General features: G+C 35.3%; 1 protein-coding gene across 1 annotated transcript in view; it reads right to left on the bottom strand.

Annotated features, from left to right (window-relative positions):
• LOC110452976 (suppressor of lurcher protein 1-like) overlaps positions 1–27996 on the bottom strand; it is a 240008-nt gene that overhangs the window by 103485 nt on the left and 108527 nt on the right. The window contains exons 6-8 of the mRNA XM_021501759.1: positions 26109–26331; positions 15188–15423; positions 4498–4521 (exon numbers count right to left, since the gene is read on the bottom strand). Of these exons, the coding sequence (XP_021357434.1) occupies positions 4498–4521; positions 15188–15423; positions 26109–26331 (483 nt within the window). The remainder of the gene's footprint in view (positions 1–4497; positions 4522–15187; positions 15424–26108; positions 26332–27996) is intronic.

The raw sequence follows: 27996 nt of genomic DNA, 5'->3' as shown, positions 1-27996 counted from the left end.
TGAAAGTTTTAAGGATAACTGAACCAAAAAATAAAGTTTCAACCAGATTTTTTATTTACAGAATGTGGAAATACGTATGTTCCTATAACCTTTCAGATCAAGTGAATTTGTACTTAAGAAACAAAACTTAATTGAGATATAGTGGAGCATGATACCAATTCCTTCATTCAATTAAATTTTTTGGTCAACACAAAATAGTTCCAAATTTTCTAATAATGTAAAAAAAACGTGTTTTTAATGCGAGATATTTTCTTTGGCATATATAACAATTAGTGAAAATTCTTAGCCAGTCATTATTCACAATGAACAATATTAATCGTAAAATTCTTGAAAAAAATCATTTAGAAATACAATTGAACTGAATCGACCAACAGACCCATGGTCTTTATTAGATCAATGTCTAACTTAATAAACAAGGCAAGTTCATCTTGAAGTGAACTCTATGATTTCCATCTCAAACTCACAGTTTTCATAATTGACTTAGGTATAATCATGTTGGTCAGAATTGTATTTGTGAAAGTACATCAATATTTCAAGAAAAATGTTTGGAAGGTATGTTAGAATCGCCACATCCTCAGAGACCTATGTTAATTGCTAATTCCACAGAAGCTACTTGTTTAGGCCTCGATCAATCTTAGACAACAAATTATTCGCTATCCTGAATGTTGTTACAATATATTAAGGAAATAGCAGTAATCCGTACTGTGTAGTTTAAAAGTACTTTCTATATCACTGTTTTATTTCCTACCTTTGCCCTTTCACCACTGTAGACCATAATGGACCCCTCCATATCAATGCATGGTAGAGTCTACTAAAGTTGCATAGGGGGTGAAAGGGTTAGGTGCCGTATGGTCCTCTATTTTAACTTGACGACTTTCCTTTATAGAACAATGACACAGCATTTCATCTCTTTATATATTTCCTCATTGAGACTTGCTTGTGCGACTCCATAAAGGTCAAATACATAGTTTGTTTGAAGCAGACATATGACAAATAATAATACCGTAAAAAACTATGTAATTTGCGCAGGTACTTTTTGAGGCTGAAAAAGCATTCACTCAAATATTTTGCACACCAAAAAAAATCTGGAAAAAAATGATGTTCATGCTCCGTAATAATAATTTGAGGTTCTTATATACCGCTTTATCACAACCTAGTTTGTAGGTTGTCTCAAAACGGTTCACAAATTATTATCAGTGGCTATAGTAGGGCCTTTGCAACCAGCCAATATCTTTCTCAAATCCCTCGGGAGCATACAGCCAGTTCTGCCATTTCGGCACTCACAGTTAGCATTCTACAATTCTAGCACTGCCCAACCACATACTCATTTACAGCTGTGTAGACTGGAACACGTGGATTGCTCAAAGATATAAAATAGCGGCATGCATGCTGTGACTCGAACCTGCAATCCTTCGGTCACGAGCCCGACGTCCTACCACTAAACTACCATATGCCTCCTAATTGGATAAATTTACCAGTTTCAATAGCCAGTACATGGGGACTATCAATTTTTCGACAGATTGTATTCTGAGAATAGGGCCAATATTCACGAAACTGTTCTCAAGCTCAAACTCAAGATTCTGTGCTCAATCCCAATTTCTTGTTCTGTTGATAAATAAATAAAAATCCACATTTTCTCAAAGTTTTGGAAGAATTTTGGAGAGACTAAAAGCCGAATATCTGTTTTAAGTATCAACATGTGATCTTTTTTTGGCTGTGTCACATGTTTTAAACGAGTTTCAAGAAAGTAAGTTTGAGAACAGAATCCATGCTTGAGCATGAGAATGGTTTTATAAATATACGGACCTAGAACAAATAGGTGCTGCCACTATTATTTGCCATAACTTCACAATGTGAGCGGACAAATCAAGAAAATGTCGATGTTTCACATACATGTATTAAAATACCAAACAGTAAATTTTGTCTTTTCCTCAAGCACACCGACTAGTAGAATACTTTCAAAGCTTACTAACCAGGAAGGAAAGGATGAACAGTTACTAGACACTTATCTTATAGAGAAACAAATTGTGCTCTTGATGCAAACCGCAATCAGGGGGCGATCTTTCTGATTTAATTAATAAGACTTCTCCTGTTTTCCACGTTCGGTCATTAATAACGAATAATGCCCCAGACGTTTGGCCATCTATTGGCGATTTGGCAAACACCCCCTCCAGTCGGAGTCGGGGTGTGATACATGGTTGAGTTAGACCTTTGGGTCATGTACAATCCGACAAGGCCAATTGTCTGGGGAGAGCTATCAATCACATGATCACCTATCAACCAATCACCAACAAATCACACGTCTTCTCTATTACCTACAGCTGGTAAGCTGGCCAATACATTCCTGGTTATTGTCCGTAGAACAAAATGAAAAAAAAAAAAAAAAAAAACTTGGGGGGGGGGGGTTTGGTTTAAGACTATACTATCTGAATTAGGCTCCATCTGAACATTTGTCCCAGAAAAAAAAAATCTACCATAAATCTTACAAATGTTTCATAAAGTTTGGTATAAACAAGCACACAAGATGAACCTTTGCTGTCCTAGTAGTCTTCAATGCACTTTAAACCGACCAGTTATTGATTAATATGCAAATTTTCAAACCAAATCGCATAGCTAGGTTTGTAGAAGGCAAACAGTTTATTTTAAAGAAAAATGTAAAGGGAGCTTAATACAGAGGCTGATTTGTGCTATTTCTTCATTTTGCCTTTTTGCTCTGATAAAACCAAGATCTAGTAATTTTTAATGTTTATTGTTTCATCTTTTCAGGCCAAAAAGATGAAACGAGAATTGAGGTTTGTTTATTCTTGTCTTGCAAAACGCCCATGAGACGTTACGAAACGGCACAAATCAGCCACTGTACCTGTAGCTAGAAGTACTTGACATAAACTGGAATGTGTAACATATAGTGGTCCATATTTATAGCTTATTTGAATTTGCTGCATTCATAATTTCCAATATCAAGGAAAAATTGATTCTGTGGTGAATAAATTCCTTGGATACTCGCTGAAATTTAAGATTTAGTTATTTTATCTGATTTGTTTAAACAGAGACTTATAAATAGGTATTGCACTGGTTACAAAGATTGAAAACAAAGATTGAAACTCTGGTCATCAACAATTAAGAGCTGACATTGTTCTGATGTTTCGTTATTTCCCTTTCTTCAGTTTTTGCACTTGCTGTGCTACATGTACATAAAACCATCAAGTTTAAACATTGAAAATGGTATTCAGCCCTAATTAAGACTCTCCAAAATCCTTCCTGATCATTGACAAAATTGTAATTTTTCATAAATTTATCACTGGAATAAGAAATTGGGCTTGAGCACAAAATCAGACTTTGAGCATGAGAACAGTTTCATGAATACGGGCCCTGATCCTTTCTAGTAATGGTTTCTTGTATACATACAAAAAGTATAAATTGCATAAACATATCATATCATCTACACACTTTTTATTGACAACAATTTTATGTGGAAAGATAGAGTTCAGCATAATTTGGCGAAGATATTTTAAACGCAGCAAGAGCAACATTCAATGGTGTATTCTGTTCATGTCTGTGTTGAAATAAATAAAACCATATTATGTTACAAAAAGTACCAGTCTTAAAAAAAAGACTTAAGAGACAGGCTCATCACAAATAACCATAGTAATAGCCGAGCAGCTGCCGTTTTTCTACCATGAAGCTGTCAACTTTGTAGGTTTTAATGGTGAATTATTATACAATGTATAGAAAATGCCTGTCAAAATTGTATGAAGTACATGCATGCAGAATGAATTGTTTTCAAGGCATAGACTATCTTCCCCAGTCTGCGACGTTAGTTATGACCATCGTGGAACACGAAATCAGAAGGATGACATCCAATCGGGAAGACGAAGATGAGGACCGTGCTTATTGAAACCACTGAATAAACTCATCCTATTGAACTGGATTACCTCCCCTTACTCTTGATACGTACCACTACGTTTCAGCGACATTCACATTACTCGTATCAAATATCACAAAAACTAAATTGCTAATCAAAATATCTTTTGCTCTGAAAAAAATAGCATTTTACAAGCGGACATAGATGTTTTTTTAGATGACACATATTTCAACAATTATTCTCTGCATAGAGTTCAACCAGACATCATAATTATAATTTGTCGCACAAGGGAAATAATCAACAAATGATACATCTTTGGGAAGTAAACCTGATCATTTTATATTGAAGGGAAGTAACTGAGTCATTACTCACTTACTTCCCTTTAATGTAATGTTTTCAGGTTTTCTGGCTACATTTCCAGGTAGAAACACAGTTAAGGTACATGTTTATCTAAGGGAATTAACCTGATATTTTTTTTTATATTAAAGGGAAGTAACTGAGTAATGGCTACATTTCCAGGTAGAAACACAGTAAAGGTACATGTACAACTAAGGGAAGTAACCCAGTAATGTCTCGCATTCTAACAGTTTGAATAGAGATTAAAAGCTAGAGTATTTGAGTAAAAATGTACTCACAGGTATCATCTTCAGAAATGTAAGCTGAAAGGAAACAGAAAAAAATAGTAGAGACAAAAGGCATTGACAAACACTGCACAGAAGGGCAACAGCAACTATCTATAATCAAGTGGAAACTACAGCATTCCTACTTAATTTTCAAAACTGACAAATATGTGAAGCTGTATAATTATTTAATTTACAAAAATCTTTTAACAATGTTAAAGCTTGTAAAAAGGCAATATTGAATTCTTAAAAATTAAAAACTTTTTTGGCATTATTAAATTTTCAGGAAACAACTACAGTATTGCTAAAGCAAACCATTAATAGAAATACAATTTGCAGCATACCATAGTTATTTTCATAAATGCCCTATTTGACTTTTAAAAATTCTCATCAGTACTTGCGGTACTGCAATTGTATATATTTTTGAAATTTTAAAAACCATAAAAATATATATTGATATAACATTTCAAATAAAAGACACAGGATCTTGGTATTTTTAAGCATACATTATTATTGGCATTTTGGAAAACAGAGCTGAAATTAATGATATTTATAAGAGTAAATACTGTAATTGAATTCAACAGCACCAAACCAACTTCTGCAACGATTTGCATATTTATTGGTATTAATTTGCATATTTATCAGGAGGAAATTTGCATATATGTATTTTTCATAAATGCATAAATATATCTTAGCCTCAATGAGTGTGACTGAGAAATTTAAGCTTAGAATGAAACGTGAAAAGAAGTTCAAAATGGCTATTTGTTATTTTATTATTGTCCATTCCAATTTAGAACAATTTCATGTGACTTGACAAAAAAAGAAAATGATAAATATGAAAACAAAACGTGTAATTTTTCATCTTTAAAACTTGCATTGACATGTTAACCAAGTTTCATTACTGTAATTCATGATGTTTAAACAAGGCAAAATTTGCAGCTTCTGTGCTTTTGATATAAATTTTCTCTTACTGTTGAAAAGAAAAAGAATCAACTTTGATTACAAAAAAGACAAACACTGAAACAGGAGTAAAAATTAGTCCCTCTCCGAAGTTTATGAGAGATTCTCTGAAAATTAGCCAATTTAGCTAAACATAAAATGACCATGCCGATATGTTGCCATTTCTTGAAGAACTGAAAGTCAAAACGTTATACTTTTAAAATCTTGTCAGGGGGGTTTAAATTGACATTTCAGGCCAATTTAATGCTACAGCTAATGGAACAATCGAATCTTCATCAGATGTATTTCCGTCTCCGCTAAAACTTTAGCCTATTGGGGAAATTAAATCTGAATTTCAACTGTAATCAGATGGGATCAGGGCATTTTAGTTAGAAGTCTCTCCAAGGTCGCACAAAGGGCAAGGAACAGTATGATCAGGTCCCAGAGGAAACACACACACACAGGTTTCCATGGGTTGCATTCAAAAAGGTGAATTTAATGTTGGTAGGGTTTTTAAGAAAAATAGTCTAATGGCTTATTCAGTGTCAGCATAAGAATTGTTTTGTCGTGATTTTTCAGAAAACTCAAGAATCAAATTAAACCAAAAAAAAAAAATCGGTAAGACATGAATGGTTCCACTCCCACTCTCAGTATTCTTGTTTGTCGAATTTCTTTACATAGTACAAGTATCAGTGACCTTGACCTTTGTTTTTTTTTTATAAAAAATATGATCTCCTCTGTGGTACCTTCATAACGAAGTTTATATAAAGTTTGACCAGAGTCATTAAAGAAATGAGATAGCTGGAGCGATGTCACTGAATTTGTTGACAGATTTCTGTAAATAGTAACAATGACCTTAGCCATGACCATGGAACCATGAAATACAAGTTCAGTTGAGCTATTTTCATATTTCAGACTTTTCTATTAAGTTTCATCGAACCGATGCCTTAGGGAAACATGTTATTTGTGAGTTATGAATAATTAAGATGATTTTTCAGTACTGTATTTTTTTTGTAACACAACAGGAATAAAGTGATGCCTCTTATAAATTTTCAACTCAAATTCCAAATATTACCAAGCAGTCACTGACATATATGGTGATTTGTTTACTTCTAGGTAACTATGGTGATTTGTTTACTTCTAGGTAACTATGGTGATTTGTTTACTTCTAGGTAACTATATATGGTGATTTGTTTACTTCTATGTAACTTACTATGTCAATTTCACTTTCTAGTTAAGGAATGATTTTTATTTTTTCAACATTTATGTGGTCATAACAACAATGGGTTTATGGACATATTGAATGAATCGCGTTAGCGATTCATGTAAAATATGTCCAAAAACCCATTGTTGTTATGACCTCATAAATGTTGAAAAAATAAATATCATTCCTTATATTTACATTGACAAATCCTTTCAGTGGATCGATATAACAACGAATAAAACAAATAAACAGGGTTTGTTCCTGCTTATACACGGGTGCAACACAGTGGTGAGAACAAGTGTTTTTTCGCAGGGAAATGTGACACTATCGTGAGAGATCTTAGCAACCGTCAACAACAATAACACAACAAAATGTAGTTCCATATTCAATGTTTATTTGTAGCACAGGACACGTGAATATATTCACCAAGCACAGTTCAATAATATTTTAAGATGTAAGAATTAAGCATCTAGGTTGGTCGTTCCGAGTGAGTTGTTTTTGTAGTGTATTATTACGCAGTGTGATCAGGTTACTATCAGTTCCCACGTGCTGAGATTCTATGAACACTTGTGTTATGCATTTATGAATGTAATTTTTGTCAATGGGTCTAAGCATACAGAATGTAAATATTTCTCTGTAATATTTATTTTTCTGTATGTCATAGATCTGTATATCAAATGAAAGAAAAACGACCAAACATTCTTGAATCCCTATGGACTAAGCATGCTACCAATACAATGGAGATTAGATCTTCCAAGTAGTTTGGAAGTAAATACTATGCGAACCAATTTGACCCCTTTTACCCTTAGCTCCTAGAAGAGTCGGCGTCTTAACTTTAAAAAATATTGATCCCTATGTGTAAGTATGCTACTGCTACAATTTGACTGAAATCTGCTCTGTAGTTTAGGGGTTCATTAATTGCAGCAAATCATCCAGTTTGATCCCTTTTACCCAGTTCCTCAATCCCAAAGAAGGTCATGATCAGCCCCTTGATTTGTGGGATCTGTTGATCCTAATTTGGCTGAAGGGTCAGCTAGCACCAAAATTTTGTTGAATTCTGCTCATCAGTTTTGGAGGAGATATTCTTTAAATCAAAAGTTAGACTGACAAAAGACAACAGATGACGGACAGATGATGGACAGACAATGGGTGAATCATCACCACATATAAGCCCAACCCTGGCATTTATTAAATTCATACCAGGTGATCTAAACTGTCCGTTCTATAATGTTGGTTTCAATATATGTGCCTACTAAAACTTCATCACGTTAAACAATAACACTACAGTACCCTCAACTCACTTGAATGCATTGCCTGCATGAAAAGAAAAAAAGAAAAAAAAAAGAGCAATATTTTCCAGATTCCATGATATAATCGTAAGATTTTAGCGCCTGTCTGTACACTGTGCTAAATTTTACAATGATACAATGTCAACAGCCGGCTGTTCTTGCCACAGAAAATTCCCTATAGTGTTATTAGAGAGAGCAGTAAAGTAATCGGACAACATTTCTTCTATGTACATATCTCCCCTCTCTCTCTCTCCCATTATTCAACAGCCAACATTTTAAATTATTGCACTGTAATAAGTGGTAACAATTTCTCGAGTCCAAAGTTGATAAAATATTTAGCTGACATTATATGCATAAAAAAAAAAATGTGACAAAGTTATGCATTTCACAAAAACTTTCGGAGTTTTTTTCTTCAAGGAATTATTCTCTATGAATTATAAATGTACAACTGTCATGATGTATGAGCCCACCCTTCCCTACATAAAATCAGAGATCTGTTCCAAAGAACCCACATAAAACTATTTGCGGGACACATTCATTTTTGGACTTGGAATTATAAATGATGCGTAGATAGACGTTATTTATTGAATATTTCGTACAAGAAATAGATGACAAGCATGTTGTTGACCTTGAATATGAAATATAATACCCAAAACTTTTTTTTAAAGATATTTCTATCATCCTTGAATGATTTTTTTGTCATTTTTTTTTTTCTTTCGCCAAAACAATTTCTTTAAAATTTATTGCACCCTCGGGTACAAACCAACACATAGTTTTCTTTATGCACACATATGAATCTTGTGCAAAACACGCCCAAAGTTTTTATCATATTTATTCAATGTCCTCACATAAATGTCGGAAAGAAACATAAATGAAACAGATTCCAGCCAAATGCCAAAGATCGCATCAGAGCATGCCTACAAGATAGTAAGATATATAGATGGAAGTCATACTAAATATGTAAGAAAAAAATTGAAGAGGGACGCAAAAAATCAATCGCCAGAGACCGAATTTCTTCTGATGAAATGTTTCTTTAATGATGGGCAATAAGGGCTGCGTGTTGTGTTAAGCCGGTTAACGGGAGAACATGTGGTTTAGAGAGTCTCAGGACGCGGCAGAGGTGAGTAAGTGGGTAAGCCAGCTTGAACCCTTGCGGGGACAAAGATATCCGTTAGGAAGTATCTGTGATCAATGCGTATGTTTTTACAGTTTACAGAAACTACTGTTTGCTTCTATCTACGGAATCTACATGAAATGTCATTCGCCTGACGGTATCAATCTAGCATGGCAGACATTATCTCTGATTTAATCTACGAGAAAGCCTGCTCATGCAAGTATCCCAGTTGTTTTTGACTAGGCTGTCTCCATGCAGTCGAAACAAGTCTCGGGGACATCATCCGCTCGCTCACGTAATCCAATCATAATATCCGCGTCTCATTCAATAGACTCCTGTTAAAGTTTGATTAATGAAGTTACTTACTGAATATATCATACACTTTGTTACCTAAGAATTTCAAGGTCAATTTTTTTATATTAAAAGCCTAAACAGATGTAAATATTCACAAATCTTCGAAACATGTACCTTATCAGCTGGATAAAATAATTAATCACATTATCTTATGTATGTGGTGAAAATTTGGCAAATTTATTAAAACAGAATTTTTAAGTGTTTTTTTTTTTTTTTTATATCTTTGATACTATTGAGTTAGACAGAACTGTCACTTTCATTGCCTGCAACTTTGGTGGTAAGTTAATAAGGAGTTCTGTAACATTTTGAATGAAACACAAAATGATCACTGCTGCTAAAACAGGAAAACAGGGACTTATGTTGTAACACAAAGTATGAAGGGAAATACAAGAAAAAGTTGAATATTGTAACGTTGAGGTGGGCATGAAACAGCTACGCAACCTCACTGTGATTTAGGTGTATTTCGCTAGCAGTATGTACACCTGAAACCCTGCACTGTCACAATAAGAATTCTTCATCAAGTTCCTCAGCCCTGTCGTATAATTATGCATTGATTCTAGTGACCTTGACCATGAACACTACCCATAATTACCCGAACAGTCACCTCCTCTTGACCTCTGACCTTTGATATTTGTAAATACATTTAAGCACTAATTCGGTCAACCCTCGTTAACGTCTCATTCCCTCGATAAAATCCACGGAAATAAACTGCGGGAGATTGATGGACACGGGACAATATCTACCTATAGAGTCTTGCCCGTTGTTCAGTTCAGGGCCGGAGGCATGAAATTTGCGTTGACCAATTAGAGACAATCACTTCTGAGCCAGAAACAGCCTGTCAGTCAATGTAATTAACGCGCACTACGTAATTCGTTAGCCTTGTTTATGGCTACAAATATTTAGGTTTAATAAACATTTATGAAACTTGTCTCGGGGTTTATAGACTGGGCAAGTTCAGAATTCCAAATATAATGGACGCTGTCTAATCCGACACCTGGTGGTACTCAACATATTTGTCAGATTTACCTGTCTTATCTGACATCCTGTGGACATAACATATTTGTCAGATTAACCTGTCTTATCTGACACCCTGTGTACACGATATATTGGTCAGAATAAACTCTCTAAACTGACACTCTGTGAAACATATTGGTCAGATTAACCTGTCTAAACTGACACCATACACAAATTAATTCAACATTTTGGTCAGATAAGGTGGAATGTCAGAATACACAGGTCATGGCTGTCAGTTTCCATCAAAACGGAAACATTTCACTGCATTGGATTTGACAAGACCTTAGAATACTCTGGGTCAAATTTGATTTCAAACTTTGTTTAGAATTATCCTAGACACTGCACCGAAATCCAAAGGTTAATAAATATTATACGTGCACTTCGGGATTTCCCTAAAAGGACATTTTCTTTTTGAAATTTGGTTGTTGAGACAGAAACCTGATAACAAATCGATCAAGCCATCCTCTTAAACCAATTTCCTATTTATCAAATTCCGTTGTATTGGGACGAAATCAAGATGGGTACTGATAACAAAGAAATGGATTACCGTTCTTATTGCACATGTATAATACAAATTACTTTGTTCACTGTAAAAAAATAAATTTACCTTTAGGATTCTTTTCCCCCAATGAACAATTTATCAATTTAATAAGATGTTAGTGTCAGTGAAGCTATACCATCAGAATTTAATTTGTGAAGATAAAAAAAATAACCTTAAACTTGAAAACAGCTGTTTTACCATTTAACACACTTTGTTCTAGAGTTCTAGATTTCTCATCCAGTTTTCCAGGCTATAGACATTTTTCAATTTTAAAATGTTTTTATATTCTTCCAGCAAGGTTAAACCGATACTTTATAAACAAGAGCTTGATCCATAAAACATATGGTACATGTGATAGAAAATCAGCTCAGGGGGAAAAAAGGCACATTCGAGGTACACTTTTTGGGGTACCTATAAGGTATGCCTTAGGTACATTTTTGGTAACAAAGAAAAAGAGGACAAAATAGGAGGGGTTAAAACCTGTTAAATATATAGGTACATTTGATGCACATTTTAGGCACATTTAAGGCATACCTATAAAATGTACCTCAATCATACCTCTGACTGAGGCATGCCTGAAATGTGCCTTGATACGAGGTACAGTAAAGTACATTACTGATGGTTACACATTTGTTATAAATTAATTACAATGACTATTTATTTTCTAAAGAATTCTACCTTTTTTTTGATTTTTTTTTTCAGGATTAAAGTGGGATCAATTTCTTTAAAATAGAATTTGAAAGCATGATTTACTTAAATTAGATGATGATTGATTTGCATAACAACCAAATGTCCTTGCCCCTTGCTTTCAACAATGACAGCTAGCTGTCAAAAAGAAAGTAATTTTAATCCAAATTGAAGGAGCTTGTACTTCTTTTAAACTGACTTGGATTATGGTCATGGCTAGTGATTTTTTTTCGCAGGTAAGTGAAAAAACTACAAACATTTTAAGTTGACCATGAGCATTGAACTCTGAACCATTGAACCCCTTAATAAAACTCATGGCCTCTTATTATGGTCACATGCGATGAACATTATGTACCTATTTTCAAACATCCCGATGACTTACAAAGACTGACATGCAGGGTACATATTTGTCTGCCGCTGCAAACATTAGGCTCAATGATTGGAAGATTGGAAGATAATATATGACAAAACATTGTTGCAGTTAATTGCTGTTTGTTTTTCATTGGTCATGTAGGTCAAGTATTAGTTCTGTTAATGTTTCATGCCTGATCAGTCTTAAAAACAGTCAAACTATTTCCCCTCAGAGTAGGGACCCGCCAGACAAACTGTTTCCCCCCTGTCGGCTTGGCCTGTGGCCTCAGGAACAGGTTCATCAGCTGGTCGATCGCAATTCCTTGGGAAAATAGTTTGACTGAAAAGGCATGAAAAAAATGTATACTATCTATGATATACAAAGGTAAGGCCCACAATATTACCATCTACGAAATACAGAGGTGGGACCCACAATATTACTATTTACTATATACAGAGGTGGGGCCCACAATATTAATATTTACTATATACAGAGGTGGGGCCCACAATATTACCATCTACTATATACAGAGGTGGGTCCCACACTATAACCATCTATTATATACAGAGGTGGGGCCCACACTATTACAATCTACTGTATACAGAGGTGGGGCCCACAATATTTCCATCTACTATATACAGAGCTGGGGCCGACAATGTCAAACCTTGTGAAACCCGATGTTGCGGAAGTGGTCCCTAAAGTCAATTTAGTTACACACTGAGGCCTAGATGTTCCTCACTGATGAATACCAAGACGGAATTTAAGACTTAAAGTCACTTTAATACCCTGCCCGTCAAACTTTCCTTCTGCAATGCGGACCGGTAATTATACTGTGTACACACACTACCAGTTAAGCCTGCGACGTACACAATACATACCAATTTCACGCGAGTGTAAGAGTGTCTAAAACTATTCCCTAAACATGAATATTTAATGCGGATATGTGCTCCTCCAATAAATTTGATTATGCAACACTAAAGGCCGTTAATAATCTAAAGACTTGATATAAAGAAAAAAAATGGGAGGAAAAAATGCCACATCTATCCAAATTTGGCTGTCCTGTCTTGACACCTGTAATGGAACAATTTCTTGTGTTTGTTTATCCCAGATGATACCACGCGGGCGATACATGCGATGCGGCGTTGTTTTGTGGTGTAATTATTGGGTATATGTAATGCAGTGTTATTGGGCACAGGGGGAGTCAATAATCTCGAAACAAAAATTTCAAAACACACCAACAAATGTATATTTTGACAGATAGTGTAGAGAGTCTTGCCAACATTTATACCTCCTGCTGGGAAATTATTTATTTAATTCAAAGTTTAAAACTGTTTTTCATTTCCTAAAAGCAGGATGACGCCAAGTACATTTGCATTTTTATTTTACACACACAAACAAAAAACTTTAACGAGCCCTGGAACAAATAAAAACATCTAGTGGTTCCTTTTGGTACGGGAGCACTCTCGGGGCCATTATTAGCTTTGGTAAATAACTACCGCAGAAAATGAATAAAAGAGTTTGAATTCATCTATTAAGGCTAATAAGGTGCAAGTAGTTTTTTTTTTTACCGGAAGTTTGTTAATGTAGCTAATTAAGCTACACAGCTTTTTAAGTGAGAAAAACCCTTGCACAGAGTCATAATTAAATCTTGCATAATTAAGTCAAAGTCTTGCTTTTAAATGCTCTAAGGACGACTCATCTGACTTAAGTTGATGAAAAATATTTACAATTTCTTCACATTAAATAATTATCAAAATGCATTCACTTTTCAATTTAGAATTGGAATAAAATTGGATTTTTTTTTATCACAAAGTCAGGCTCTTAAGTGGTATAACTACACCATGAAATGGTGATGTCACAGGGAACAGAAATTCACACCCCATATCCACAGTTACGGCAAAAATGATCCTGTTTTCCTTCAATATTTGTCGTCTAATAATCACCAAACGTAAAATTTTACATGATTTAAATGAGCATATGATAGAAAGAATCTGAAAAACTCATCTTCATTTTATCTGAATTATAAAAAAATTCTCTAAAGCTTGTTTCATAAAAAACAAGGCAATTAGAGTATTAATTGCCAGGCAATACATAGTCCCCTACAGGTAATGCTTTCTATATTTAACAATCAGTACACTTAGGTCAGGATGTACCTACTGTTCAAAGCATAGGTCACAGTGAGGTCATAGTGACCTACTTCTTGCACTCGCCATCCCAAGATGTCCCTGTGCACCAAATCTGGTTACTCCAGGTGAAATAGTATAGAAGATATGCCCAGGACAAACATTTTCAAAAGTTAAAGGTCATTGGTCAGTGACCTAATTCTTGCACTCTGCCATCCAAAGATGTCCTAATAAAAGGTCAAGTCATATGTCTCATAGTGACCAACTTCTTGCATTAGCCATCCCAAGATGTCCTTGTACACCAAATCTGGTTACTCCAGGTGAAATAGTACAGAAGATATGCTCCAGACAAACATTTTAAAAAGTAAAGCGCTTTACAATATACAATTTTATACTGTCAATACAATTAGCAGATATATTAATCAATACAATATTGAGGAATTCGCAGGAGCTGCCTCATCAGGTGCTAACTACTAGTCCTATGCCACCTGGCTAATATCTCCCTATGAGTGTATGCCTGTGTGTGTGCTGGAGATGTATTGTGTTCTGTTTGTAGTGGGACCGTGCTTCCAACGGTATCATTTATAGTGCCACCTCACTTGAATGCTACAGCACAGATACCGCAACACCCATCCCAGACCATTTCATACTCCACCTGGGTTGCTGGAGTTGTGTGGGCAGGAGAAAAACACTTTCTCTAATATTCCATGCATACAGCGACTTCGGGGATCGAACCCCAGCCACCTGCTTGGAAGGCCGAGTGTTAACTACTCGACGAATCCGCCCATGTTAACTTTCACCTTTTTTGCTTTCCATTACTTAATGAGAGCAAATTCATTATAACAGCAAACTTCCTTATAAACAACATCGGCATTTGGATTTTACCATCACACAGCGAAAGTTTGTCGGGGTGAAATTTTCTCATTTTACGTGAAACATTACCCTTTATATATTGGTCGCCAAACCCCTTTATAAGGCCAACATTTTGCTGGACAAATGATGACAGTATAATAAGGTTTTTTACCTGTACTCATCATGCAGTGTCTTACCTGGAAATGGACATGTGGTATGTGGGTGTAGTGTCTTACCTGGAAATGTAGATGGGGTATATATCGTTGTGCTATGTTTGGAGATGAAATCGTATGATGCTACGAAGCCCTTTTGATGGTTGACGTCGTCCGATGAAAAGATGACAAACATGTACGGCCCTTTGGAGGTAACTACACGGCTCTCCGACCCCCCTGTCCCGCAGTACTGGCGAATCGTTGGACGTGTGCGATCTAGACCATCATGCACCTCTATATAATCAGCAGCTTGGTCACATCTGCAAAAAAACCAGAAAAGTTTCAAAACGTTTGTTTACCCTACATTTTTAATAAATTTCTCAACAAAAGTAGCACTGGGGCACCCAGAGAATGAAATGTCTTTGTCAATATCTGTGTAACTGTCATTAATTTGACTATCGCATATATTTGCAATTAATTTATCATATTCAGAAGAAGTTAAATTCCCAAAAGATACATCATCTACTACTTACTATACAAGCTTGTTTTAAGGTAATAGGATTGTGTCATCATTTCTCAGAAGAATTTCTTCAAATTTCGTAGTTATATTGCTTTCTGCCACAAAATAAGTATAGGTTGTCAGAATTTTAAGGATTTTAAATGGAAATTAATGTAAAAAGGAGTGAATTTTGAAAAAAAAATGAAACACACATAATTTTGGAAAATAATGTCACTAAAAATGATACTGCCATAGATTAGTATTGCATTAATGTATATCAATTTAATTAATGCTAAAATTGTGTAAAATTAATTATCCTTAAACGATTAAAAATTTACACTTTATGATAAAACCGTATACACATAGTAATTGCATGTAAGAGTTGTCTTTCTTGAAAAACTTCACAGTAGTGAAATAGGTAGCCGGTTTCCTGAAGTACAGAAAAATGAACACATGTGACTCATTGATAAAAAAACAACTTAATTAATGCCTGAATTGATTTGAAATACTTTAATATTGAAACAACAGACTGTTCTGTCAATAATAAACATACAATATCCATCAGTTTAATTTTAAACATTAGAATATGTGGAAATTGTGATACCGTCTCCCTATATTGGATTTGGATTTTCAACTAGGGATGTACTTCCTAATTCCGTTTATCAATACACTCCTATGACCTTAAGTAATTACTGCAAGATATTTGAATTCTTAATATATTAAAAACAGATACTGACTCCCATGAGTGACAGCATATCCAAGCCAATTAATAAACTGTATAACATTCAGTTTGAAACATCAATGATTTAATGCATTGAGAAGGGGCTGTACAGGTAAGGAAATATTTGATAATTGTATTTATATATAGTTTGAAGCGTTAGTTACTTCAAAGTTAAGTACTGGACTAATCTATTGTAAATAATAGTGGCCTTGACATATTTGACAAACCACATATTTTTAAAACAAAAACTCATAACAGTGACCTTGACCTTTTGCAAATCATTGGATCAAAATCAACATCATATTTTATTTCATCTTCTTTTTCTAGAGCAAGCAACCTACGTATCAAGTTCGAGGTTTTAAATTCTGAAAATTAGCACATCCATGGACAAATCTCTCTGTCAAGTTTTCTTTTCTCTTGAACGATATTAATAAGCTCAGTAAGCTGGTTTAAGCAACTAACTTAAGTTTCCCCATGAAAACGGCCTTAGGAATACGGATTACAATTTTGGACAACTAATTTAAGGGAACATTATGTTGCTTCTAATTTCTTTAAGCTTCACTGAGTCAAATAAATGTTTGCATATTTATTGAATCCTTTCAGCCAATTATGAATTATAATAATTAAATTTTCCAAATAATAAAGATACTTTGATCCAATAATTTCAACAAATGATCAGAGTTAAATTTGAACCAAACAAGGTGAAAAAAATCAGGTATTCCATGACAGAATTTATTAGAAAGGAGGGAGTTTTATATCCGGACGAAATAATTCGCAATCCTAGTGGGCGAGAATTTCATTAAGATCAAGCCCAGTGTTCATTACATTATTTAGATCACACCTGTTCTGCATCACGACACAATTACATTGGTTTCGAGGAACAAATTGTTGATATTTATATAACTGAAATGTAATTAACAACTCAAATAGTGCTATCTGATGCCAGCTCCGTGTAGAGGTCTGTAATCTAATTGTCCAGGTGATAACCAACAGGCCGTCTTGCAACCAGGGACAATGTCGTTGTGTCTGTTTTTTTTTCTTCTTCTCAGTGATGCATAAGTCTATCAAATACTTTACAACGCAGAACTGCAGTCGGACGAAACGGTGTGTGGATGTTTGCCGATGTAGTTAGAACGTACCGTCAACATGTTAACGAATAAACTGATGAGTTTGCTACCGCTACTCGTAAAGATCTGTTTCTGCAACATGTACAGTAAATTCTGCTTTAGCTGTTCCCTGTAACATAATATTACTGCTTCTATCTACTTGATAAGTTACAAATCGGATCAACTTTGACAGCGAAATTGCCTCGACTAAAACCAGAGCTCAAAACAAACAGAACCATCGTTATTAGCCGAAAAAGCTGAATTTATCGGTGCACAATTTAGATCTCCATTCAAGGAGTGATATTTTAGCATACAGTGTCACTGTGAAGCAAATATCTGATCAAATTAATCTGATATGGATTTCAAACGTGGCCTTTTTGGCTCTCACTCTTGCCTTGGGCTCATGTTATTTCACAGGACGACCTCATTGCAATTTCAGGAAAGATTCCTAGGGCTTCTGATTGTGGTCTAATTATCTCCTAAGAGTAGCTATCTTTTCAAAGTTTAAATATAATCTTATCGTCTCCATATCAAACGTCTTAACATGCTACTGCTGTTGCTGAGATTGACCACAGCAATGTACCTAATGACCCTTCCGTTCTGTTGGGCACATCAGTTTATCATTACCAAATTTGGATGACTGACCAGTCACGTGACTAGTCTGATACAGTCTGCTGTTGCTGAGATTGACCACAGCAATGTACCTAATGACCCTTCCGTTCTGTTGGGCACATCAGTTTATCATTACCAAATTTGGATGACTGACCAGTCACGTGACTAGTCTGATACAGTCTGCTGTTGCTGAGATTGACCACAGCAATGTACCTAATGACCCTTCCGTTCTGTTGGGCACATCAGTTTATCATTACCAAATTTGGATGACTGACCAGTCACGTGACTAGTCTGATACAGTCTGCTGTTGCTGAGATTGACCACAGCAATGTACCTAATGACCCTTCCGTTCTGTTGGGCACATCAGTTTATCATTACCAAATTTGGATGACTGACCAGTCACGTGACTAGTCTGATACAGTCTGCTGTTGCTGAGAATGATCAGCAATGTACCTAATGACCCTTCCTTTCCGTTGGGCACATCAGTTTACCATTACCTTATTTGGATGTCTGACCATGCAGTCACGTGTCTAGTCTGATACAGTCTCTGAGAATGACCAGTCATCTCTCTGATCCTCCAGCTTCACTGGGCATATCAATTTACCTTTACCTAAACAGGTCCATATTGCCTATAGTCATCTCAGTTGACCCCTTAAACAAACTCAAAATGGTTCAAGCCATGATGAACCCCTCGAAGGTGGAATGACCCTTACACCAGGGGTCAATGTTTAGTTAGTCTACCTGAGTCTCTGTGTACAAACAACACTTATACCCATAAGTTTCAATTTGAACGGGTCTTTAGCAGTAAACAAACAAGTATACTTGAGTTTATCAGGGTTTATTTGACGACCCCAAAATAACTGTAAGACTAATATTATAATTTAAAAGTTGGGTTATTGCTATACCAAACCCGAACGTGCATAGTAGAAGGCTTCTGATTGGTTGTTTTGTCATTACTTTCGATATTCCCGGCAGTGTACCCTAGTAATGACCAAAGGTGTGCGAGAGAATTTCAAATCGAAAAGAAGTCACAAAAATGGCGGACGTGTTGATTAAATTGAAGCGATGAATATGATGGTAAACATTTATCCTCCAGCGTTACCTACGATGATAATAAAGGTTTTGAAGGGTTTGACATGGTTGATGTGGAAATACTTCGGTGTAACATAATATGTAACTTTCCAATGAACGGCTTTGTGTCCTACGCAAATAGGAAAATATCGGCGGACCGAGGCGCACATGTTGTCTGCAGGTGAGGCAGAATTGGACATTGACATTGATATGTTTTGAGTCGATTTGTTTCTTCAATTTTTTTTTGATGATTTAATCATAAACTGGACTCTGAATACGGCTTGGAACTCAACATGTCAGAATCTCCTCAACGTGTCACAGCGACACTATTGTGATTTCAGGGTAGGGTTTGTTGTGTTTAGAACCACGAGTGTCTAATCAGTAATCACAAGTTGTTGCTAAAATTGAACCATACCTGTGGTCTAATTAACCAATTGTCATTTTATAATTGCGTTGTTGTTTTTATCAGTATTGTAAAATTTTAGAGGTGTTACACGACCTAAATCTACCTGTTGATGCAGATTTTAAAGAAACAACACCGACACAAGTAAATGTTTATTTAACTTTCGGTTTTTTTCCTCCAAACAACTTCACATTTTTCACCTGCAAAAAGATAGGAGTCCAACAATTGGTTATATTCAAAACGTCCTTTTTTAAGGGGGGGCTTAATGGCAGGCACCCACCCTGTTCCCAGGACATTTACCAAAGTGGAGAGGGGGCTTATTTGCAAGAGGGGGCTTATTGGCGGTAAAATACGGTATGTTTTTTCCATGCTGAAGGTGTTTATACTGTGATTTGGTGACACAAATGATACAAATAAACAAAATGTTTCACAAATTTTATATGAATTGTAAATTCAGCTATATATTTTCTATAACAAATCTGCTAATTATGCTAGACTTAACAAATTTTCTAGAATAAATCTGGAAATTGTTATGTGCTATTTTGTCTCCCCTTATCAGGACCTCATCTTCGAATCACGACAGGAAATCTTCCACTCTAGAGAGCGGTTACTATGGATTGACACCCCGTGGTTAGTAGGCCTAAATTGATCAATTGATTGGTACACTTGTTATAAATTGATGCCTGGGTAGGGGCCGTGGATATATCCACGGCCCCTACCCAGGCATCAATTTATAACAGAAAAAACTTTAAGGTAGCTTATAGATTCAAAATCATTTCATCATCCGACCATAGTTTAAATTGCAAAGCAAGATTTACTTCCTTTCCCAGACAGTTCAATTCTGCTTATAATCAGGTTTAAAATTTAGACCATTTATCCAGTTGTCTGTTGCACGTTTTAGTTATTGTTTTAAAAATAATTCGTGTTGTGTTTCATTTCTAATTTGGGGCAATGTTAGCCAACTTGCTATAATTATTGCTACAATTTTTGTGGAACCTTGTTGGTTTGCAATTTTGGTTTTGAAAATATAACTAAGACGTAGAATATTTCATCTCAAGATTATAAAGAATGGATGAAGAAGGCGGGAACATACCCTATAATGTTTAGACAAAAATCATAGTGACTTCTTCCCAAATGTTTTTCTAAATCTTCTTTTAAAAATGTTATTTTACATATAAACATTTAAAACGAAATTCAATGATTATGAAAAGATTCTTGTAACACAACCAGTAAGTGTTTCTATGTGACGTGTTGATGACTAGTACGGTATGTACTCTGTCACCTTCATCAGACAAATGACCAGTGAAGCGTATGTACACAAAGGTGTAAAGTGTGTACGAGTTGTACACAAATCGATGTCGATTTGGCTACGCTGTAAACGTATGTACAATTAGTTGTTATATATGTACCGAAACAATGACTCGATTCCGCTACGTTTTGTTTTATACTAAAAATGTTTAGAAACAAATTTGATGATGACAATTTAAAATCAATGGTCGAACCAAAATAAACAATCGTACAGTAATCTGCTCCCTGCATAGAAGTTTGTCACAGGAAGTTGTCCTCAACATCGGAACACAAACACCGTTCTACCAGAATCTCTGGGTTCATGAACACTGTAAAATATTCTATCAGTGACAGCCGACAATGGCTTGTGGAAATTGAGAGAAATCAATGTTTTTGAATTCTAGTTAAAGAAAATATGATCAGTTCCGAATTAATTCTGTTTTATAGAGGCCATCACCACATAAATCACCAATAAACCAAACCAACCTACGGAAGCTTGAATCAAGCAGATCCCACTCTATCATACAAGTAACATTATCAACCACCCAAGTCTTGATCAAAGAAAGCCGACCTCGTAAAACTATAAAAAAAAGATAATTTTGAAATCAGTCAGGACTTCACAGTTCCATTATTTTTCATTCAGGCAGCACATGTATAATTATGTGAAAGAAAGTTATTATCAAATGGAAGAAAACCTGTTTTGATGGATGGAATATTTGGGAGCTGAGATTGAAAAAAATAATTATTGATCGATTTCTAGATTGTTAACATGTTCATTAGCAAACTGAATTTGTAGGGTAAAAAAATGCTGTTAAAAATGAAATCTTGTTTGAAAATTGATTTTCCCTGTTGACAGGTCACAGGAAAGATCAATGAGTTGTGTAGGAAGTGTTTTTCATATAATACCGGTTCAAATTAAGTTTGGAGAAAACATATGCAAATCGAATCTTAAAGTTGAAAAAAAAAAGAAAAAAATGAAATAAAATAAAAGCCTTCATATTAAAGCAATTCATAACCACGTCCTTGATGTCTGAAATCTGCTACATGAAATACATGAGGAAAAAATGTTGCTCATTGATCATAGCCGAGCGCAGCTTAGCATCATTTCCTAGCAGAAACTTGTTAGCAAGGACAATCGGGGTAACTGCAGCAATCCATAAACAGCTATTGTGATAATCAAGAGGAAAACATGGATTCCACCTGTGTGATTCAGAAAGATTTCACCTTGTGATAAAACACACTGTTTTGTACAGTCCTTTTTATACATCATAAACACTAATCTATATTACAAATACACCATCTTTTCCTTCCTTTGACAATTCCAAATTGTACAGCCTCTTAAAATTTTAGGAAGTGAACAAACTGGTTTTTGTTTTTTGTGTACCCCTAAAACACAATTAGTATAAGAACAAGCTGATTTATTTATTCAAGTGCTGATCTGACTGATTTATTAAGTGTTGATCTGACTGATTTATCAAGTGTTCATCTCACTAATTTATCAAGTGTTTATCTCACTAATTTATCAAATGTTGATCTGACTGATTTATTAAGTGTTGATCTGACTGATTTATCAAGTGTTGATCTGACTGATTTATTAAGTGTTGATCTGACTGAGATATCAAGTGTTGATCTGACTGATTTACCAAGTGTTGATCTGACTGATTTACCAAGTGTTGATCTGACTGATTTATCAAGTGTTGAACTGGCTGATTTATTAAGTGTTGATCAGACTGATTTATCAAGTGTTTATCTGACTGATTTATCGAGTGTTGATCTGACTGATTTAGCAAGTGTTGATCTGGCTGATTTATCGAGTGTTGATCTGACTGATTTATCAAGTGTTGATCTGACTGATTTATCGAGTGTTGATCTGACTGATTTATCAAGTGTTGATCTGGCTGATTTATTAAGTGTTGATCAGACTGATTTATAAAGTGTTGATCAGACTGATTTATCAAGTGTTGATCAGACTGATTTATCAAGTGTTGATCGGACTGATTTATAAAGTGTTGATCAGACTGATTTATCAAGTGTTGATCAGACTGATGTATTAAGTGTTGATCTGACTGATTTATTAAGTGTTGATCTGCCTGATTTATCAAGTGTTGATCTGACTGATTTATTAAGTGTTGATCTGACTGATTTATCAAGTGTTGATCTGAGTGATTTATCAAGTGTTGATCTGGCTGATTTATTAAGTGTTGATCAGACTGATTTATCAAGTGTTGATCTGACTGATTTATCAAGTGCTGATCTGACTGATTTATCAAGTGCTGATCTGACTGATTTATCAAGTAATGATCTGGCTAATTTATCAAGTATTGATCTGGCTTATTTATCACAAGTATTAATCTGGCTTATTTATCAAGTGCTGATCATGTTAATTTATTGATGTTGATGGTTGCCATTCAAAATCAATCTTTACTGCTACATTTAAGTTGATCAATTTGACATTCCGATGCACCTACTCCTGAGCGTTCAGATTCTTAAAATACTACGGTTCTATATGATGCAGGCTTGTTCCTGGAAATCAGCCTAACAGGCTATGTATATACTTGGTCAAACAAGGAGGTGGACTTATTACAGTTCCTTACTTGATGGTGTTTTACTCAGAACACTGTATTATTTTTTTTGGTGAAGAAAAATAAATAAATACTGCAATTGTCACCATAACCCCAGTTACATATTATTGTCACCATAACCCCAGTTACAGATTATTGTCACCATAACCCCAGTTACAGATTATTGTCACCATGACCCCAGTTACATATTATTGTCACCATGACCCCAGTTACATATTACTGTCACCATGACCCCAGTTACATATTATTGTCACCATGACCCCAGTTACATATTACTGTCACCATGACCCCAGTTACATATTATTGTCACCATGACCCCAGTTACATATTACTGTCACCATGACCCCAGTTACATATTATTGTCACCATGACCCCAGTTACATATTACTGTCACCATGACCCCAGTTACATATTACTGTCACCATGACCCCAGTTACATATTACTGTCACCATGACCCCAGTTACATATTATTGTCACCATGACCCCAGTTACATATTACTGTCCCCATGACCCCAGTTACATATTATTGTCACCATGACCCCAGTTACATATTATTGTCACTCTTCAGTCAAAGAAAAAAGAAAAAGAACACCATCACATTCATATGATTTAGGTCAATTTCTCTGTTACTGGTTTTATGTTCTGCAGGAAATGTCACCGCTGTCAGACTTAGAGAAATGAGCCCAATACTGCTCCGTCCAGGCACATTAGTTTATCAGGTATAGCAACCTCCCCCTTAAATAACACTAAACCTTACTATTTCCCACATTTTGTTTTATTGCAAGGTAATTCAAATAATTAATGTCCAACACTTAGGGAATGGTGCAGATCTAGACAAATCTAAATTTACTGTCTCATGATCAGCTACAATCTAAATTTACTGTCTCAGCTACAATCTACAGTGACTGTCTCAGCTACAATCTACAGTTACTGTCTCAGCTACGATCTACAGTTACTGTCTCAGCTACAATCTACAGTTACTGTCTCGGCTACAATCTACAGTTACTGTCACAGCTACAATCTACAGTTACTGTCTCAGCTACAATCTACAGTGACTGTCTCAGCTACGATCTACAGTTACTGTCTCAGCTATAACCTACAGTTACTGTCTCGGCTACAATCGACAGTGACTGTCCCAGCTACAATCTACAGTGAATGTCTCAGTTCTTTCTACAGTTACTGTCTTAGGTACAATCTACAGTTACTGTCTTAGGTACAATCTACAGTGACTGTCTTAGCTACAATCTACAGTGACTGTCTCAGCTTCAATCTACAGTGACTGTCTCAGTTACAATCTACAGTTACTGTCTCAGCTACAAGCTACAGTTACTGTCTCAGTTACAATCGACAGTTACTGTCTCAGCTACAATCTACAGTTACTGTCTTAGCTACGATCTACAGTTACTGTCTCAGCTACGATCTACAGTTACTGTCTCAGCTACGACCTAGTTACTGTTTCAGCTATAACCTACAGTTACTGTCTCAGTTAGAATCTACAGTGAATGTCTCAGTCCTTTCTACAGTTACTGTCTTAGGTACAATCTACAGTTACTGTCTTAGGTACAATCTACAGTGACTGTCTCAGCTACAATCTACAGTGACTGTCTTAGCTACAATCTACAGTTACTGTCTTAGCTACAATCTAAAGTTACTGTCTCAGCTACAATCTACAGTGACTGTCTTAGCTACAATCTGCAGTGACTGTCTTAGCTACGATCTACAGTTACTCTCTCAGTACGATCTACAGTTACTGTCTCAGCTACAATCTAGAGTGACTGTCTCAGCTACAATCTGCAGTGACTGTCTTTAAGCTACAATCTGCAGTGACTGTCTTAGCTACGATCTACAGTTACTCTCTCAGTACGATCTACAGTTACTGTCTCAGCTACAATCTAAAGTTACTGTCTCAGCTACAATCTACAGTTGCTGTCTCAGCTACAATCTACAGTGAATGTCTCAGCTACAATCTAAAGTTACTGTCTCAGCTACAATCTACAGTTACTGTCTCAGCTACAATCTACAGGGAATGTCTCAGTACTTTCTATAGTTACTGTCTTAGCTACAATCTACAGTGCTTGTCTCAGCTACAATCTACAGTGACTGTTTTAGCTACAATCTATATATATAGTTACTGTCTCTCAGCTACAATCTACAGTGACTGTCTCAGCTACGATCTACAGTTACTGTCTCAGCTACAATCTACAGTTACTGTCTCAGCTACAATCTACATTTACTGTCTTAGCTACAATCTAAAGTTACTGTCTCAGCTACAATCTACAGTGACTGTCTTAGCTACAATCTATAGTTACTGTTTCAGCTATGATCTACAGTTACTGTCTCAGCTACAATCTACAGTTACTGTCTCAGCTACAATCTACATTTACTGTCTCTGTATATTAGTAAATTAAGTTTGGTGCATGTAGGTGAAATAGCAAGCTTTTATTCTTTAGACACACAATGGTATATGGAACAAAGGGATGTAACTCAGTAGTAGTGGGGCACCAAGTTCCACTTTTAGTATGTGAGACTCTGTCAGCTAAAGAGCGATTCATATACAAATGTCGGCAATGGTCGATGCAGTTGAAAGATAATATGTGATATACTCCAGACAAAAGTGACACGATAAAGGACGGACCGACAGACGGAGATGCAGACGTACATGGAGTCTGTTCCCTCAGTATCTGTGGAGGAAAGTAACAACAGAACCGTTAAAGAATACTTACGGCAAATTTTCATTGTTGTACAGTTGTATGGTCTGAAAATGTAGTCGAACTTTTTCTCCCTCCTGTCCTAAGAATTGATAATGACAAGTAGCTGTGTGTGGATAATTCTGTGGAAATCTTGGAGAAAAGAATTTGTTGTTGCCTATGTTGTTTCCGGGGCTACTGGGACAAGTATAGGAACACATCGTTCCCTGTTCTTTTTGGCAGGAACTTACAAAGTCGCCTGAAAAAGAAGAAGAGAAAACATATAAGTTACAATTTACTTACCCCTAGCCCATAATGCAACACTTTTGATTTCATCCTTGAACATTTGGCAATTTCTTATCAAATAACTCAATTCTGAAAAGAAGTTAATAAAACTGGTGAAAACTCGAAAAACAATTTGACACTTAACTAACTAGGAAAAGACGCTCTGAGCCTGTATACTTACATGGTTTCATCATCATATATAGCATCTGAAGATTGATATATCTCATTAAAATTCTTGTAAATTATTTTAACTATTTATATGTAATACCTTATATGGTATTAATTTTTCCAAAGATTATGCAAATAGGTAAAAATCAAAAACAGAATATTATATGTGTATTTCAGTTTATATACCCATAAAGTAATTGTTACAAGAGGAACATCAGTATATAGCTCAGTATTATAAAACTGGCTAAATTAACGAAGGCTTTGGTGACCTTAAAAACCAGTGGATTTACTTGTATGAAACTTACAATAGACCAATAGTAGGCAAACTTCAATTTCTTTCAGTGAAATTTGTTTACATATGGAAACTTAACTTATTTCATTTTGTATTTTTTATATAAACACAAATTACATATTTTTTATCACAGAAAAGTTTAAAATATATCAAATCTAAATTTAAATATTAAGAAATAAAAAAAAGCCACGTAAGTAAGTGACAACACTGATGGCAGAAAAATAATTACAAAGAATTTGTCAGAGAACTACAAAATATGATCAAAGGGAGATAACTCTTAGACTTGTTCAGCCACTGTACCAGTATTGATGGGAATACAACTGTTGGAGGCGACATTTTAACCTATTATGAAACCTGAATCAACTGAACACTAACAAGAATACACGGGTTTCCAGATATTTTATATATGTAACAGAGTATCTTTTAGATCAAGGTCTGGTTGATAGGGTTCATGGTATTAAGGCAGCTTTGATTTATACCCAATTGTACAAGGTTCTAGATTACACAGGATTGCTTGTAGATCACATTTCTGTGAAATGGATGTTTTGTATTCAAAAGAGTTTTGCTTGTTACATTACCAATTGTCATATGTTCTCAATCTTGTTTTTCAATATGTATTACACTGATACAGATCACCATTTTAACATATACTTAAGGGCCGGAATTAGAAGCTGCTCTAAATCTGGCTTTTAGTGGAGAAACTATCACCGGCCACACCGATTATACAGTTCATCCAATCATGACCAATGAACTTACGGTTGTGCGTGTGTACATTGAAAGCATTCAGGCAAGGTAAGTCATGAAACCCTTCATTAGACTGGCCAACAACCCTAAAGTTTTTATGAAGAATTTCTCGACTGCATTTTACTACTAGCTTATCTCCCCCTAGTTTAGAACTTAGGATCAAAATTATTAGAGTTACATTTTTTGCTTAATTATTTAATATTCTAGAGACCGTGGCCAGTTTACCCCTTCATCTGAAAGTGGATCAGTCCTGTCACACACAAGGAAACTGCATGGCCTTTGTAAACCTACTACTGATCGGGATGGGATTTTTTAATTTTTTTGAAGAAGCAATATAATCACTTCATACATTGTATCATTGGTAATGTTATTTATGAATTCATAAAATGTCAAAAAAAGGAAAATGTGATGATATCAAAAATTACAAAAGAATCA

The sequence above is a fragment of the Mizuhopecten yessoensis genome, unplaced genomic scaffold, assembly GCF_002113885.1.
Source record: "Mizuhopecten yessoensis strain PY_sf001 unplaced genomic scaffold, ASM211388v2 scaffold7021, whole genome shotgun sequence".
Lineage (NCBI taxonomy): Eukaryota > Metazoa > Mollusca > Bivalvia > Pectinida > Pectinidae > Mizuhopecten > Mizuhopecten yessoensis.
This window is presented reverse-complemented; position numbering and strand designations above follow the sequence as displayed.